Source organism: Pygocentrus nattereri, chromosome 14 (genome assembly GCF_015220715.1).
Source record: "Pygocentrus nattereri isolate fPygNat1 chromosome 14, fPygNat1.pri, whole genome shotgun sequence".
Taxonomy (NCBI): domain Eukaryota; kingdom Metazoa; phylum Chordata; class Actinopteri; order Characiformes; family Serrasalmidae; genus Pygocentrus; species Pygocentrus nattereri.
In genome coordinates, this window is record NC_051224.1 from 30,126,475 (window position 1) to 30,140,337 (window position 13,863).

The 13,863-nt window shown below is 35.6% G+C and overlaps 1 protein-coding gene across 2 annotated transcripts in view; it reads right to left on the reverse strand.

Annotated features, from left to right (window-relative positions):
• LOC108431914 (cytokine-dependent hematopoietic cell linker) overlaps window positions 1-13,863 on the reverse strand; it is a 49,842-nt gene that overhangs the window by 1,364 nt on the left and 34,615 nt on the right. For both annotated transcript variants that reach the window (XM_017705400.2, XM_017705399.2), the window contains exons 12-18: window positions 13,419-13,452; window positions 13,288-13,306; window positions 11,699-11,771; window positions 8,112-8,140; window positions 6,375-6,463; window positions 4,957-5,034; window positions 439-594 (exon numbers count right to left, since the gene is read on the reverse strand). In XM_017705400.2, the coding sequence (XP_017560889.1) occupies window positions 439-594; window positions 4,957-5,034; window positions 6,375-6,463; window positions 8,112-8,140; window positions 11,699-11,771; window positions 13,288-13,306; window positions 13,419-13,452 (478 nt within the window). The remainder of the gene's footprint in view (window positions 1-438; window positions 595-4,956; window positions 5,035-6,374; window positions 6,464-8,111; window positions 8,141-11,698; window positions 11,772-13,287; window positions 13,307-13,418; window positions 13,453-13,863) is intronic.

The window sequence follows — 13,863 nt, forward strand, 5'->3', positions numbered from 1 at the left end:
CCAGATTTGGCCTCATTCAAAAAGCAGTCTGGATTGAAATGCATTCTGACTGAAATCCTCAGGGACAGGAGGAAAAACTTCAGACACCCTTCGGATCTGTTGGTCCTTCAGTCATACATTTGCTTCCTGACAGCCAGGAACAGCACAACGTTTAATCATGTGGATAACTCTCTACAAGCTGTTTGCTGTAACAACACTGCATATGACTGCATTGTGAATGGCCAGGCTAAACTCCTGTAGGCTGAATGTGTACGTGTTGATGGGTGTGACATCACAACCATGAATTCGGTTCTTGCAGCTTAATTTGTATGGCGTGAATGGTAGCAGAAGATAATGTTTACATAGAGCATCAAGCTCTTATTTAAAGACTGCTGACAGCAATACTGTCCTGTTTTTCTATTATGAATAAAGAATACATCCACTGATTTGCTAACTCACATCGTTGGTCTTGATCCTGGTTCCCAGTGTGTATTTTGAGGTCTCCTTGCAGAAGCGGATCTGGATGTTGAAGACTCTGTTTTCATAGAAGACGGCCAGGACAAAGGGCTCGTTGGTAGTGTTCCTGGAACAGTCACGCACTAGAAAAGCTCCTTCCTGTCAGAAAGGCACGCAGCACATAAGACAGAGGGCACAGGGCACAACAAGGGAAACACACACATTAGCTCACACCCACCGTTGTGAGTCCATATTACTCCATGCCAGCTCACCTTGGGCCTACCAGGTTATGTCATGGATTTAGATGAAAAAATCAAGCAAAGACTTTAAGTTGTGCAACTATGCAAAATGTCATAATTGAATGATATTAATTATTTATTAAATAGATTCATTCGCTTTCTTGTCCTCTGTAGCACTGATGACATCTCAAACCTCTTTTTCACACTGCATCTCCTTTGGAACTCAGACCCCAGGTGGGTAATGCTGAATTATGGGTGGTGGCGTTCAAGTTCATCATATAAGGGACACGTCCTTCAGCAGGTTATCTACATGCTGTCATGGTATTACAAATACTCGGTGTGCTTCTGCTTTTCTTATTTTGATATATACTTCATGCACACATATGCGACTGCACATGTTGAATTCTGTATTTATGTGTGAAGTTCCGGAAGAAGTTAGAGTTTGGTTTTGTTCTGGGTTTGTAAAGTGTTTTCACACTTTGACCATTTAAGCATTTCAGGGACCACAGGAAGTGATCATGGGTTTCCCTTCTTAACAGCTACAAATAGCCTCGAAAACTAACCTCTGTGTGCTCACCATATATATATATATGTATATATATATATATATATATATATATATATATATATACATATGCATATATGTGTGTGTATGTATATATATATGTGTATATATGTATATATATATATGTGTGTATATATATATATATATATATATATATATATGCATATATGTGTGTGTATGTATGTATATGTGTATATATGTGTGTATATATATATATATATATATATATATATATATATATATATATATATATATATATATATGTGTGTATGTGTATATATGTGTATATATGTGTATATATATATATATATATATATATATATATATATATATATATATATATTCTTTTTTTTTCGACCCTATTGATTTTTGCATGATAGATATGTTCATGCATACATACAACTTTATTTCATTGTGCACAAAACCTGTAGAGGGCAATGAAATAAAATATGAAAACAAAAAGGCCCAAGTATGCTTTGTGTTTTGCTTTATGGTTAAAGAATCTTTAGGCTCTCAGCACCTTTTCTTTTAGACTAAAATCTGTTTGCTTTGCATGACTTTATGAATTACTTATGTCTCTTTTATTAAAAAGGCGTTATTCAACATTCCACTTTGTCATTACCAAAGCAAAAAAAACAATCATAACATTACTGAAACTTTTCAGTAGTCACAATCAGGTTTCAGTAGTGACCGTGTTAGCTAATTTTGAGCATAACTCAGAATGTTAGCCAGTACATGACTAGCAAACACAGCTTTAACAGTTATAGAAACATAAAATCATATATTTTTTTTATTAAAATACAAAATTTACATAATTGCAGAAAATATGTTTTTTGGTAGGGACAATTCTTACAGTGATATTCAGAATTCCAGACATTCCCTCCCAATAGAAAGTACCTTATAAATGATGTGATATATATATATCATCACTTTTGAAGTACTTTGTATTGGAAGGTGGCTGTCCCAATCTATAAATTTCAACTATACTTTAACTATATATACTTATACTTCATTACTTGTAAATATATGGTTTGAATACTAATTCAGTAGAATGTATACAGTATAGTAAATAAGTGCTTAATAAAAAACTATTTTAATCAGTTTTAATAGCTTGGCACTATTGAAGTATTTTCCTATGGGCTCAGGCGTGACTTAGCAAATCACAACTGTTATCTGAACAACACTGGCCATCCTTCAGTGTTACCCAGGCCTGGTCTGACTTCTCAAGGAGTTATGATGTGAAAAAGTGGCCTGAGATCCTGTAAGTGCCAAAATGCACCAGAAAGAGAAATGAGTTTCCTATCATAGTGAAAAACTGATTTTCTTTCAGATTCACTTAACAGAACCGACTTTGCTTCATTTAAAAATAACTGTATGTGAAAACACCCTTAGAGGGGTGTGAGATCATTTGTCAGGCTCCTGTGCACATGAAAAACCAGACTCAGTGGTCTGAGGCCACTTGAAATGCTGAAACTGACTAAATGTGGAAACGGCTTGAATTGAAACTAATTTTTTGCATGGATTCTTTTTATACAAATCCATGGCATGTCCCGACTGGCTTAGTATGAGTTAGCGTGTGATGACAGTTTAACAGCAAACTGTTTTGGCTCTTCTTTTTCTTCCGATCTTTTCTTTACATTGAATGAATGAGGTATTTCAGCTTTCAAAGGCAGACCAAGTTGCTGTAAGTATTAATTCACCTGAGGAATCAATCCTTTGTTTGGTTACTGGAGCTAATGGCAAATTAGCAAACACTCACTGTTCCAGGTGAAGATGAAGCGCTATTACATGGCCAATAAGTGCATGAGAACTTAAAATGGGGTGGTACGTTGATGTGGTGATTGCTATTGTTAGAATAATTACTTTGTAGAAAATCTGACATAAGCTATAATAAGTTAATGCTGTTAGCATTTATGCTAGTGGCCAAAGAACGAGTGTGTTTGCTCATATTTTCATACTTAATTGAGAAAATGTCAAGCTTTGCTTGATTCTACATACTGTATGATCATGTGTACATGTACATATTTGCTTGACTGGACAGAGCACTGTGGTCTACCATTTTATATCGGCAAGTAAGTAGCTATTTAGCAAGCAAGATAGCTAATTATCACAATTAGAAGCTTTAGAGTGACATAAAATGTCCAGTTCATTAAATAGTTTGTTGTGTTTATTATAATGTTTTCAGCTGTCTCCTGAAATGAAATGTGTAGTTGCATATTCATGACTATATGACCACAAATCAACCACACAAAGTCATGAAGTTATTGACCAGGGCAGATCATTTTAAAAAGCTTTTCTGTTTTTTGAATATCTTGGTTAAGTAGCTCTCAAGATTGGTGTAAACCCTGTGGTATTAGTGCAGTGCTAAGTAAGTTCTTTGCTGTTATGTATAGGGTGCTTTTTATTGTGAGGTGACTGTCCCAAACTATAACCTCTAAATTTCAACTTGTGAATATAATTCATTCTTTTTTAATTTATTTTAGAATGAAGTTGAAAGATTGAGATTTATCATGATAACCTTAATTCAAAAAGTGCTGTGTTGTGTTTTCATTGGTTTTGTGTTTCAGTTTTCATGGGTTTCAGTTTTGTGTTCAATACCAAAAAACAAAGAGTATTAGTCCATAGGTGGAGCCTTATTTTAACCACACCGCTTCATTTTAGAGCAGGAAATATGACTGCATCCCTGTCTCTTATAACCACATGGTGAGCAGTTAGATTCAATTATTTTGGGGTAAAACTGTTCAAAGCTGTGTTTGTTAGTCATGTACTGGCTAGCATTTTTGAGTTATGTTCAAAATGAGTCACTATTGAAACTTGTGGTAAAGTATTGGTAGTGTTATGATTGTTTTGGTAGTGACAAAATAGAATGTTCATTTTTAAAATTAAAATTAACAATTAAGTTTAGGGTCACTCAAAACAAAAAGATTTTAGTCTGAAGACCATAGTTAGTTAAAAATTAGAAGTGTGTTTTCAACTCTGAAGTGTGTTTTCAACTCCCAACTCAATGGAAATTTTATTGCAAACATCTAATTCATAATATTTCGGAGTCAAAATGTGTTGCCGCACCGGCCCTTTACAGATATGATTGGACACTTCTGCTGTAGATGTTCAAATGGAATTCCTAACAGCGTTAACATTGGGGTTAGTATTAGTACCAGGGTGAGATTTAGGTTTTCCGTTGAGGTTAGGGTTAGGATTAGGGCCAGGGTTAGAGCTTGGGACAATTAAGGTGAATTGAATAGAAATTTAGTTGAATATAAGTTAAGAACCAGATAAGCACCGATAAAGCATCTAGTGAGATAGCCAAATAAAGTGTTACTAAAATATCCAGCCAACAGCAGATCGGTGGTCAGAAACTGACCATTGATGAGGATGACTAAAACCAATTGGTAACACTTTATTTGGATGGTCCATTGTAGATGTTTTGTAGATGCTAAGTGTAACTTTAACTAACACTGAATTCAATATCTATTAAATCCAACTGAACTTGAGGTTGCGTGTGACAGGTTCTATAAAATCTATTTCTAACTCTAAACCTAACCCTAACCTCAAGACAAAACCTGCTCCTAAACCTAAACCTATCCTCAATGTTGTTGATAATCAACTATCACCAGAAAATGTAAGTATCTGTAGATCATCTGTAGGGGACCATCCAAATAAAGTGTCACCAACTAACTGCATCAACAAGTGAGTGTTTATGTGAGTGTAGATCTTTACCTGGTTCACCAGATGAAGTGCATGTTCTGCGTTTACTCTACTGAAGGCCCCTACATACCAGTCCTCCTCAGAAGAGCCCTGAAATAAAATAGCATAGAACAACAGTCCCTCATCAGTTCCTTAACAGAAATGCATGTTATCTTTTGTTATCATTCATTATCTGCCCCATAGGTTTGTTGGTTCAACTTTTTGTATTGTAATTACCAGTGACTGTGTTTATTCATTCCTTTTGTTTTCTTGTGAAAGGGAAATATGAACACCCCATAAATAAAAAGGGTTTGGCTCCAAGCAAGGGCTGCCCAATATATTGTTTGTTAAAGTACATGTAAATCATGTAGTTTAATCTATGAGAAATAATCTATGTTGAATAATAAATTGTTACTACTTCATGTATTACTTGTGTGCCTATGGTACTAAAAAAGATATGAAGATATGAACATAATACCTTCAAACCTTTATACTTATTAAGAATGCAAAGATAAATATGCATAAATTAAACAAATTGAAAAACACCCCACTGCCTCACTTTCCAAACTCCACCCGTCCTTCCTACTACATCTGGTGCTTTTACTTTTGGTAATGGGCAGAGGCAAAACAGCCTCTGTTTGAACTGATTGAGCAGATAAGGAAAAAATGGAAATAAGCTCCTATTGTGACGATATTAACCAGAAAAAAATGAGGGACATTTTCAACATACATGTTAAACCATAAATCTAACGACAACTGCTAAATGTTAAACAGTGCTAACAAGGACAGTACAGTACTGTACAGCTGGTTGTAATGCTAGCCCTACACTCTTAAAAAAGATGTTTTTTCAAGGGTTCTTTAGTAAATGGAAAGGTTGTATTTAGAGCCATGATTCCTTTTACTAAAGTACCCTTGAAGAACCATTTTTAGTAGTGTAGCTAACAGGCTAACAGCTCAAAAAGTCACAATACAAGTTGGTATTTCTACAACTCCAGAACCAGTCATTCGAATTTGCTTTGAGTCACTCAGATTTTAATTGTTATCCTCTAAAAATTAGAATGAAAGTTAGCTTGTTAGCCTGACAGCTAAGATACTTGCTAGCACCTAGTGCTAACAAGGACAGTAGAGTGTTTGACAAGCAAGCCTACCAAATTGACACAATGCATTCTTAAATTCTTGAGACTTACTTTACTTTAGCTAACTGTGCTGTCCAACAGACACAAAGATTAGATTTGTTAGTACAGGCATGTCCTGTAGCTAAAATTTATTTTCATTAGGTTAGCATATTCTAGCATATTGGACCAAGCTTGTGCCCGAAGTAAAAAAAGCTGATACATAGTGGCCTATGAATGTTGCATTTATTTTACTATAATGTAATGCAATCTCAAATGGTAGCAATGTAATTGTAATACTTGTATTTACTCCAATCCTTATGTGTGATGTATGTGTACCTCCGTTGGTTTGCTGTGGCCTGTGTAGCTGCCCTGGTTGGCGTCTCGTTTAACTTGTGGCCATTCGTGGTGCTGCTGTCTCGCTAAATCTATACTGGCGGAAAAACATCACACACTTAACCAATAGCTCAAACCACAGTACTAAGCTTACCATAAAACTCCCATCAGCTATGGAGAGGAATTTACATCAAATTCAAAAGCAGTCCTTACAGTGGAAGATCTGAAATATAATACAAACATGACATAAAGAAGAAAGCGTTGGCCCTATCAAGAGATTGTGAGTTTGATCTCTGGTGATGCTACAGCTATCTGTGGCAGGGAGTCCAGAGGAGCACAATTGGGGTAGGTAGGATTGCCCCACCTCTCCCCTATCACTCAGCATGCTGCTAATCAACGCAATGCTGCATTGGTGTCAGAACTGAATATAATCCATCTCGAAATGTAACAAAGGTGCGGCTGCCACAGCGCAGAACTGTCAACAGATTTACCTCATTAAAATGCCTTCATAACAGTGAAAACAGTGAAAAGCAATGCACACATGACATACTTTTCCACAGGTGCCATGCGGGATTTTTTGTGCCAAAATGAAAAGCAAACCCTCTACTACAGTTTTTCACATTTTATGTCCTCTTTTTGGTACTTCAAATGTAGTTGGTCAAATGTAATTTCACAGTGGAACGCAATGAAGTTGTGCTATTATTACATTTCAAGTCAGATTGTATTTAATTCTGACATGAATTCAGCATTTGTTTTTAAATGCAAATCCTCATGCATTGATTTCAGTTAAGAAGTCAAGCGATGGGAAAACAATCTAATCGAGGCTTTGTTTTTCATGTTGGCATGTATTCTGCCTGTAACTATGGAAAAGTCATGTCATGTGTGCATTGCATTTCATGTTTTTCCACTGTATATACATTGTATGTACTGCACATTCTGCACATTTAACTTGCAATGCACGTCAAAGCAACCAACATAAACAAGAGGTGTTTAACCCAAAACAAACCTCAAAGCACAGCAGTTGGTATAGAACACAGCTCAAAGCAGGTGATTTAATCTACAAAGCCAAACCAAGTGCTGTATGTAATGGTGATGCACTGAAATTCTAAATATCAGCCACTGAAACACTTTGGCCAAAAAAATTGTCAAAAATGGCATTATAATTTTAGGCCAAAAACGAAAAGAAATAAAAAAACTCTCCAAAATATTTAATAGGACACAATAAAGTGACAAAATGTATCACTTGACCATTTATTTGAATGATAATGAAAATAAGAAACTTAAAAATTTGAAATCACCATTCATTCTACTCTCCTGCACTGTTCAGTATCAAGATAGGGCACAGTACTAACTACGGGTTTGATACCCCTTGAAAACATAAGATCCTGCTTGATAGAATACAGTAAAAGAAAAAGTCTCTGCTAGCCCTGAGTGACCAATCATTAAACTTTCAAATGCATATTCTGTAGCCTACACACTGTAATATTAGCAGGATTATTTTGAGATTAGATTATTTTGAACACAGACTACATCATTAATAAAATAATATTTTCTTCATTCACTTGTAGCTTTTATATTGTGTGTTTATTCAAAAGCATAAATTAATAAATTAATTAACCAAAAAAAAATTAATTCTGTTTTTTTTTTGTTTGTTTGTTTTTGGTTTCAGCAAGGAATTTTGGTAACTACTGATGAATATGATATTGTTCCATATTTAATCATTTAGACAAAAGAGATTACCTTTCAGGTCGTTGTTTTGTTCTGAGCAGCTTTAAAGAAAGAGAGGGAGAGAGAGAGAGAGAGAGAGAGAGAGAGAAGTTAATATCCACCATGACATAAAAGCATCAGAAATTTCCCCACAGCACTGCAACGAAAGCCAATCAGGATGTCAGCTGGGTTATTGCTACACAGTTTCTAGGTTTCTATTGTAACACTGACCAAGACACCTAATGACAAACTCCTCAAGGGTCTGTCCAGAGAGTGTGTAGTGAGGAGACTGATAATGTCTTCTAGGTTTGTCAGATGTCATGAGTGTGTTCCTGAGCAAAGTCCAAATAAATTGGTACCTATGGAGCTTTTGTGCAAAATCACAGTTTGCAAATGCTGTGATATGAAAATGTGAAATTTTCTTAACACAAAATGATATTTTAACACAACTGCTCTATTTTTAAATGTCTTTAAATTCCAGTTACAAGACTTTCTATCAGTAATTCTTGTAGTGAGAGTGAACAGCTTCATTCAGCCAAACAGCACTCAGTAGCAATGCTAGAATCACATTATAGAAAACCTGTTTGCTATAGAAGCATAGAAAGCTGTTGGTAAGATAAGCTAAGGCTCTGGTCTCTCCCTGTAATTGACATATCTGTTCTCCCTCCATACTGTTTTTTTCACTGCAGCCATTGCAAGTTTGAGAAACTGTAGACCACAACTCACATTCACAGTGGTGGCTACATAACGTCAAATTACCAGTATAAAGTGCTACACTACTGAGCTGGACTCTGTTTGCCACCATGCTAATGTAAACTTGATTACACATTGGAAAAACTATCTGGCTCAGATGCATAGTCTCATCAAACGGGGCCTCAGGTGGCACTGCATTGAAAACAGACATGATTCTGTAGTGGAAATCACAGCATGAGCCCAGGAACACTTCTGAGAACCACTGTAAAGACATTTCATCACTGCATCCACAAACGCAAGTTAAACCATATATAAACAGGATCCAGAAATGCTGCCACCTTCTCTGGGCCAACGCTCATTTTAAATGGACTGAGGGGAAGTAGAAAAGTGTCCTGTAGTCTAATGAATCAACGTTAGAATGTTTTTTTTTCTTCTTCATGGACACTGTGTCTTCCAAGCTAAAGACTACTCAGCTTGTTACCAGCACACAATTTAAAAGCCAGTATTCATGATGGAACAGGGGACATTAGTGCACATGGCATGCGTGATGTGCATATCTGTGAAGGCACCATTAATGCTAAACGATATATACATGTTTTGGCAACATGTGCGGCCATTCAGATGACGTCTTTTTCAGGGAGAGCCTTGATTATTTCAGCAAGAAAATGCCAAAACACATTCTGTATGTATTACAACAGCATTGCTCCATATTAAAAAGATTCCAGGTGCTAAACAGACCTGCCTGCAGTCCAGACTGTCAACCATTGATAACATAAAATGAAAAATACAACAAAGAAGACCTTGAACTGTTTAGCAGCTGAAATCCTATATCAAACAATAATAGGAAAACATATCACTTTCAAAACTACAGCAGGCAGTTTTCTCAGTTGCCAAACAGTTACAGAGTGTTGTTAAAAGAAGAGGTGATGAAACACAGTGGAAACCTGCTCCCATCCCAATTTTTTTGGAATTGTTTGCTGTCAGCAAACACAAAATGGGCATATATATTTTTTTATAAACAATAGTTTCAACAGTTGATATGTTGTACTTGAAGTAATGTCCTTCAAAAATATGGTTTACATGATTTGCATGTCATTGCATCCTATTTGTATTTACATTCTGCACAGCATAGAATAAGTAGGGTGATGACTGCACTGCTACATTTGGAAAACTTGGAAAGTTGGGCCTGCCCACTTTTTCAATGCCTACCCAAAATTTTACCTCTGCCTACATTACTGATCTCATTTGTCCTAAATATGCTACTTTTCACATACATGCAAAGTAAATATAATATTACACACTAAATTATTTTCACTAAATTGAGTGTGCTACAGTTTGTCATGAAGTTGAATGGGATTTTTTTTGCCTATGTTCTGTAAAGCAGGTACAACCTTGCGACAGTTTCTATGAACTTGGATAAATTGCATTATCTCCACATTCTTTATCTGCATTCTCTTAAACAACTGTTAAGTATTATTTCAAGGTCTCATTTTTCAGATCCAGGTCATAAATGGCCACTGCATTGTACGGTGTTTTCCTTGCTCTTATAAAAGGCCTAATAACTGTTTTAAACTTTGGGCATTATTGTAAATAAATTTCTTTCAGCTACAGTTGTATGGTTTTGTGCACCTACATGAAATAAATACATATCCTCTAGAGAGAAAACACTTCTGCAAATCTTAATGCATAGTTCCTGTTTTTTTAGATACATTTAACATACTGGGGAAAAGTGTGGCCTGGCAAAGGTTATGGCACATTTTATGTCATGTCTCATATTTCAGCCAAAAAAAATAAAATCAATAAAATAAAAATAGAAATTGTGCACTAAAATAAAAGAAAAATGTTCCCTGTAGAGGATGTGTTAATTTATTTTTGCTTAGAAAATCAACAAAACATATCATTTGACTAGAGAGGTTTAAACTTTTGCATACAACTGTAACACCCTATTTCTATGACTGAGAGACAATCTGGAGGCCTTAAAGGTGGCCAAATCAGTCTTTGTCTTGGTCATATTTTCATGTTTTCCCTGCTCTAACACATCTGAGACTCTTGAGATAATTATAAAGACCCATAATAAGCTGAGAATGCACATTGCCCTAAGGTCTCTATTGTATTGTTTAAGCCAGTGAGATAAGGTGATGATGGAATTTGTTAAGAAAACAAAGTAGTAGTAGTAGTAGTAGTAGTAGTAGCTTTCTTTCCTCTGGTGTAGAAGCAGAATCAAATTTGTTTTCCACAAACACCAACATGTATGAGGGATTTTAATTGTTTGGCAGGTGTTTACAGTTGAATGCAAAGGCAAACTAAGTCAAATTGCATGTTTTGTTGATTTCCTAAGTGAAAAAAGTGAACAAAGCACTCATATTTTCATACATTTTGATGCACAATTACTGTTTATTTGCTGAATTTACCATATTGTGGGGGAAAATAGACATAAATTGTTGCCTGTGCATAAGTAATGGCACATTATATATGTGTTACAGTTAGCAAAATAAATAGAAAATGTGTCTTAAAATGTGCAGAATTTGTTCCCTGGTATTTTTATTTTACTTCTTAATTTTTATTTATTACACACACAATGATTTGCTTTGTTTAACATTCCTTTAGGAACTATTCAGTGCTATTTTCTGCTCAATCTGAAAGAGGGGTAACAAAGTATGCAGAGAAATAGATGGACTACAGTCTGTAATTGTAGAGCTACAATGTGCACCTCTATAGTAAGTGGAACTGATAAAATGGACAGTGATTGTAGATATAAGATGTTCCTAATAAAATGCTCAGTGAGTGTATATTGCATCTGCAGTTGCATATACATATACAATGTCTGGAACTTGATCTAGTAGCTGTGTGACTATTAGATTACATATGTCCAATATAATCTGCAGCAGTGCTGTAAGGAGTATTTTTATTAGTCCAGAAGGAATTACCTTCGTTCCAGGTCATGTGACTCCAGATCCAGGGACAGTCTATGGGAGGTGTCACCCTTGAACCCTGAGAGAGCTAGAGTTGACAGGATGAATTCATATTCATGTGAATTTAGGATTCTTTCACTGATTCATATTACTCTGCTTAAACAGTAGGGCTGAGTATGGTTCAACATTTTTTAATACTGATACTAATCCTGAAACTTTGCCTTTGATATTGATTCCTGATCAATGATTGTTTTTGATTCTTACTTTTATACAAAAATATAAAAAGCAACAATTACACAATATATTTTTTTCTCAACTGTATTTCTTTTTTTAGACCTGCTGGAGTCTCTGCTGCTCTGTTAATACTGTAATCTGTGGTCAGTCACTCATTACAGAGCTAACTCTGTGTGGTTTTTCTTTCCTTTCTTTGCCGAGTTGAATAGCTGCCCATCCTATGAGTCTGATGCTGCTGCCTCTTCTGCCTTGATCAGGTGCCCACTGCTCGCCAGCCTTCTGGACCAGCTTGACCACCACTGAGCTTCTTGCTGTACAACGCTGTGCAATCCTCACCCTCAGATGTTGCTGCTGCTGCTGCATATTCATAAACTAATCAGATTAACCACTGCCAACCTGTTTTTCCTTCTTTTTTTCTATAATACTTTATACTATCCTAACAATGTACTAACATACTATACTAGCAATACTAATAATAGTATTATACTAACAATGTTTGCTATCCGGTGTCGACCAGAGGAGGATGGGTTCCCCTTCTGAGTCTTGGTTCCTCTCAAGGTTTCTTCCTCCTGCTCTTAGGGAGTTTTTCCTTGCTACTTCTTTTTCTTTTCTTTTTCTTTCTGTAATATTGATTGTTCTGTAAAGCTGCTTTGTGATAACACCTGTTGTAAAAAGTGCTATATAAATAAACTTTATTGCTTTTTTATAGGTTTCAAAAAAAGCAAAAAATATTGCCACAGTTCCAGATATGGACGATTTTGGAACAAGCATGCCTACTGGTTCACTGACACTGATAAGGCTTCACATCTATGGAACAGCCGGAGTCTAACTAACTCTTTGTTCAGACCATGCCTTCAACATATGGTTGCAGTGTTAGAAGAGACTTTGTGGCTGTATGAAGCTGCTTGACGAACAGAGGCTAGAATGAGGGAGAACTGAGGGGTGACAAAACTTTCTCATTGAAAATGGAAGGTATAAATAGGAATTTATGGGATGTTAGATTGGAAGGAGGAAGAGCTTCAGGTATGGTCGACCACCCAAATTTCAGTTTTCTTGATCATCATTATAAGCAGCAGTGCAGTTGGGTCCAAACAAACATGTCGTTATTTGTTTCTATATCATCTCACTGTTTTGGCTCTAAAATGGTCTGCAATACTAAACGAGTCAGATGTTGATAAGAAGTTTCATTGGATGCATTTGGATCAAAGTTGCATGGCGTGTGATTAAAGGGCAACAAATTAGTCTATTCATCAAATTAGGATCTATTTGTCTAGTTTTTACAAAACCAGGTTGGTTTCCAATGTTGAGCTCAAAGAACTGGCTGGTGTATGGAAATTACTAGAGATGATGAGTAAAAAAAACAACCTTACCCAATGACCTGCTGTTAACCTGGCAGTCAGAAGAACAACAATAACACATTTACTGCCTGTGTGTTATCATCAACATCAATGATGCTTATTCATGTCTTTATTATGTTTTTTTCGGAAGAAAATCTACTTACAGTCTCACTTGCTTGTGGGCTTGAACTGCTGCCACTGAAGAACAAACAAAAAAAACCCCAAATTTGCCATAATTATGTCATTATATATCATTATACTATATATTTATATACTTTATAACTTAAATATTTATTTATTTTACTGTTACAGAGGTCGTATACTTTGTGTCATGTATACTTTGCTTGGGTGTGCATGCATATGGGTGAGTCAATGTGCACAGAACCCTCCGACTTCTTGGCACTCTTGGTAATTATGAGACCATAAAATATTGTCTGTAAAATTTTTATTGTCTGTAAAATTTTATCTGCATATATTCTCGTTTATATACTTGTTCAAGCTCAATTGTGTCTTTAAAAAAGCTTAAGTAGTTTGCTGTAACTATAAGTTATCCATTAACATGAGAAACATCAGAGTTTCCAGAAATGAGCAGTGAGTATTAAGTTGCCT